At 47.7% G+C, this 4,707-nt stretch overlaps 1 protein-coding gene across 1 annotated transcript; it reads left to right on the top strand.

Annotated features, from left to right (window-relative positions):
• The first annotated feature begins 142 nt into the window (after nt 1-142).
• Nucleotides 143-3,143, top strand: LOC109474859 (ammonium transporter Rh type C-like). The gene is made up of 7 exons (XM_019775317.1): nt 143-316; nt 621-765; nt 944-1,107; nt 1,450-1,587; nt 1,829-1,956; nt 2,459-2,615; nt 2,811-3,143. The coding sequence occupies exons 1-7, from the start codon at nt 167-169 to the stop codon at nt 2,880-2,882; spliced, it is 954 nt and encodes a 317-aa protein (XP_019630876.1). The 5' UTR covers nt 143-166; the 3' UTR covers nt 2,883-3,143.
• The last annotated feature ends 1,564 nt before the right edge of the window (nt 3,144-4,707 follow it).

Below are 4,707 nucleotides of genomic sequence, written 5' to 3'. Positions count from 1 at the left end.
GAGAGAGAGAGAGGAGGTGTGAGAGGGGGGATAGCACTGGGAGCTTTCGAAAGAGGTTGGGAAACACTGTGACAGGATTACAAACGGGTAGTCAGGACAAGAGTGGAAACCAACGAAAGTGTTGTCTATGTAAAATGCGTGTTTTTGCTATTTCCTGTTTTCCAGCATGCTGACCGCTGACTTCGCGGCGGCGGCCGTGTTGATCTCGTACGGAGCGGTGCTGGGGAAGACTACGCCCGTGCAGCTGATAGTCATGGCCTTCCTGGAGATCGCGTTTCTCACCGTGAACGAGTGGATCGGGACCGTCCAGTTCCAGGTAAGGAATAATGACTACTCGCTGATATGATTCTTTAATAAAATTGTCTGAAAACGTCGCTATCTGATGCAGTATTTGGAAATGGGCCAAGTAGGAAGAACACTTAGTATATTCATCAGAGGGCTTGACTGGTCATTAGTGTACAGATCTAGATTTCCGTGGGTCGCAAATTATAACTCTATGGCCATTACAGCTCATGTTTTAAGTTCCCATCGTTCTTTTGATCACGATAAAAAGAATCGTGTACGTGTTCATTTGATTACGCACATGAATCTTCCCTTTATTTTGATGGACGGATCGACAGGCCCAGGACATAGGAGGATCGATGTTCGTGCACGTGTTCGGAGCGTACTTCGGGTTAACGGTGGGCCGCATGTTGTACCGGCCCGAGGTCACCGACAGCACCAAGGAAGGGGCGAACTACCACTCCGACCTCTTCAGTATGATCGGTGAGAGCTAACGGGATCGCCATTGGTCACTTTTCGTTTGACTAAGACGAGAACAACAGCGAATACGAATAACACAGAGTCAAGCGTTCTGTAAGATTTTGTAACCGCAGATTGACCTTAAGATCAGTTTGGCTGTCTAATCGGCAGGGGATGACCTCTGTCGTGTTGTCCTCCCCAGGCACAGTGTTCCTGTGGATGTACTGGCCGTCCTTTAACAGCGCGCTGGCCGTGGGAGACGGTCGCTACAGGGCCGTCATCAACACCTACCTGTCACTGGCCGCATGCGCAGTGGTCACCTTCGCCATATCCTCTGCAGTTGACAAGGACGGGAAAGTTAACATGGTAAGGACCACTCAGATTCACTGCTTCGTTTTTTTTTCAGATAAAAAAAGAAAGAAGAAGATAACATGAACCGTTAACGATAGAAATACAACCGCATAATGCACATTGGCACCGACTGACAAACATTTGAGGGGTAGTGCTCGTCCTTACTTAGCCCCAAGTATCTGCCGTTGTTCTTGCCTGTGGGACTAGATTGAAGGTGTCTGCCCTATCGAACAGTTTGTCAATTCATGTTTAAAGACGGTCTATCAAGCCTGGTATGTTTGACTTCGTGGCTGCTGTGGTAGCTTTTGGGTCTGTCACGTGTCTAGTGTTCCACACCGTATCCACCATCACCACAAGGTTCACGTTCAGAACGCCACGCTGGCAGGCGGAGTGGCTGTGGGGACGACTGCAGACATGATGATTGAGCCCTGGGGGGCGCTGCTGATCGGGTCCGTTGCCGGCACGCTTTCAACCGTGGGATTTACGTTCGTTCAGGTAAGGTATTACTGGTATTTACGAAGGACCGAAAATACAGGCCGCGGCCTTCGCAGACCTTCTACGAAGCCTCCGCAGATGCTACGTTGAGCACAGAGGCGTAGTTTTAGTCGTTAGTAACTATGCACTAGTATCAGAGTATCCGATGGCCTCCGATGGGTTTCAAGCTGTACCGCATACCAGCATCTGCGTACAGTGAGGAAGGAAGCCTATACTCAGTCTGTTGTGATTTTCTTCTCAGCCATTCCTGACTCGTTTGAAGTTCCACGACACCTGCGGTGTGAACAACTTGCACGGCATGCCTGGGTTGTTGGCGGGCGTGTCTGGAGCGGTGGCGTGTGCGCTGAAACTGTGTGAGCTCGGAGAGAGGTACGTCGTCAGAAAGTCAGTGGGCAACATCTTGTCGCCTCCAATAGACCTTCTTATGGGGGCCATAGAATTCAGCAAAAATAGGGTCAATGACCTGGAGAGTAGGTCCAACGTCAGGGTTTCATTTCCCCTTTAATAGAAGATGAACTCTACGGTGGTCAAACTCACTATTTTGTTATATTTACTGTTTCTAAGCCTGCGTTGTTAGCTGTTGGAGACTTACATCTTGCCCCATGGCTAAGACAAATCGTTAGTCAAGGCTCTGGTCGTAGTTCTGGGCAATCATCAAATCAGTAAACTCAAATCCATTACAGCTGTTGATTGCACAACTTTGTTGGAACTCCAGGCTCACGATTTACGGCATAGTTTGAGGATAAAGTCGTCAGAGGTAGTAACGCTTGTTAAGATCGACATCCACCATGAAGAACGCTATTTTCGTGGGGTAACGTTAGTTTTGCTGAGTATTCTTCCACACACTTGTCCCTTGTTGTGACCGGCTCAGGTCGGCTGCAGTACAAGCGGGGTTCCAGATGGCGGCGCTGTGTGTCACCCTTGGAGTAGCTATGTTGGGTGGAGCCATCACGGGCATCATCCTCCAACTTCCCGTCTGGGACAAACTACTGCCCGACGAACTCTTCGATGACAAGGGATATTGGGAGGTACGTAGAGCCTTTTGTCACAGCTAAATCGTTGCAAGACCGTCTGCTGTGGTTGACTGTGTAATACCCGGTTAAATTACGTCATACTAGTATCTCCAATACAGTCTCAAAACCCCAAAACATTTCCCAGAGGTCAGAAATCTCTGATTTCTTGTTTCTCGTGTCGGATTGCTCTTTTCTTTTCTCCCCCCGCAGATTCCCGATGGTGAGGAGGATGTCGAGCCTCAGCTTCAGCCAGCCCAGTCTGTCATTCAGGACGTGAACTGAGCGATTGGACAAGATAACATCTTAACATTTAGTTACCTGATATCATCTGAGTGTTGTCAGGCAAAGTTCAAGTGTCGTCATAAACATACTTTTCTACATCAGTACACTGTATTCTTTTTTTTTGCAATCCATGTGTTCAATCTCATCAATTTCTCAAAGCGGACAAATCATTCGCATACCCGCCATTCTAGTATTGTCAAGTTTACAGCCAAACATTATGACGCATGTATAGTGGCAAGTCAGGTGTAGTTATGAGATAGTGTGATGCATTTTTTTTTCTTTCCAAGACAGTACTAGCACTAGAAGGAAGCACAAACCAGGACTTTGCTGTGGTGATATACTAGTACTTTGATACTACATATTTTGAAGCGCTCCTACCGTTAGTATTTGGTAGTGCAGTACCCGCACGAAACGCATCCCCTGTCCGGTCACGTATTTTCTCCCTAGCTGTAGGTATGATTACTTATCAGGACAATACAAATCTATTCGGTACTCTAGACCTGAATGTTCAGGTGTTTCGCGTATTGAAGACGGATTCGCCACAGTAATACTGTATTCTTGGAACTTTCCCAGCGTACGTGTAATCCCCTGCACGCTCATTCGCCAATTTATCGACCACCGAGGCGTCTGTATATCGACTACCACGTTTCTAATCACGTTTGGCGAGACTCTAGAAGAAGAACGGAAAAGAACAGGGCCAGCCTTCCTCCCATGGGCGCGAAGTGATCTTCGGTGCGAATCGATGGTTTCCCCGGGGAAAACGTTTCAACGCCGCGATGCCCTCTACCGGGAGAGGTCACGCCTGCACCTCCACACGTAATTTGTGTTGTCAGCATGACTCCCCGTGTGGCATTCTAGACACGACATGGGAAAGGCTTTCATTTGATTAAAACTGGTTGTTTACGGCGCACACTCCCTGCGTTCGTAATTCTAGACTTGATCCCGACATCAATGATTCGGCACACCGGGTGATTCGTTCATTCTGACACGCAGGGCGCAGTTAATGTGGGGCATCGGAAAACGGCCGTAAAATTCCAGATATGTAATTTTCAACCGGGATGTTGATCTTGAAATTTCATCGGGAGAACTGTTGATGGAATGTTGATGACAGGCAGAGGTAGAGGAATTTATGGCCGATCCGCTGGCGCCTGACCGCTGCAAACTCGTTTCACCATGGTTTGAATTTCATCCGTGCAAACCGGCCACCGACACAGTGTCTGTCTAACTGACCTTGACCTTCTGAACGTTACTGGTTCTTTGAAAGCGTCGGTAACGCCTCTCGGCGAACAACAGAAGCTAGCAATTACTGAAGGGTCATTAACCTTCTGATGACGTCATTAGTAGGCGTGCGGTCAGACACGCATTTAATCGCCCGTATAATGATATCCGTTCCGTGACTATTGTGTGTGCATATCGGGAAACAACGCGTATACTGAATTTATGTGGTGAATTCAAGCCGCCGCGCTGGTGGATTGAACCTGACAGACTAACAGTTGTAAATTTGTACTGGTAAACATCCCTAATCTCCGGGTTTCCAAATATCCGGTATGTATCTAGAGTTTTTTGTGGATTTAACAACCAAAGAGATGGTCTGGCGTGCTACAACGGGCCTAGGACAGAAATCTTGCAAGCTGAGAGGCCAGAGCAGAAGCGCACAAACCTAACTTGTTGAGGCAAGCCCTAGCAAAATATGATGATAAATATGAAGAATTCGAAAATCTTGCAACAAGGTAGACTTATAGGACTCTGAAGAATACTGTCGGCATCAACCCCTGCCATTCTGCCTGTCGCGCATGCGTGACTTATAACTCCGATTTTACTGAAT

The sequence above is a fragment of the Branchiostoma belcheri genome, unplaced genomic scaffold (genome assembly GCF_001625305.1).
Source record: "Branchiostoma belcheri isolate BF01 breed outbred unplaced genomic scaffold, Haploidv18h27 scaffold32, whole genome shotgun sequence".
In the NCBI taxonomy this organism is placed as follows: Eukaryota; Metazoa; Chordata; class Leptocardii; order Amphioxiformes; family Branchiostomatidae; genus Branchiostoma; species Branchiostoma belcheri.
This window is presented reverse-complemented; position numbering and strand designations above follow the sequence as displayed.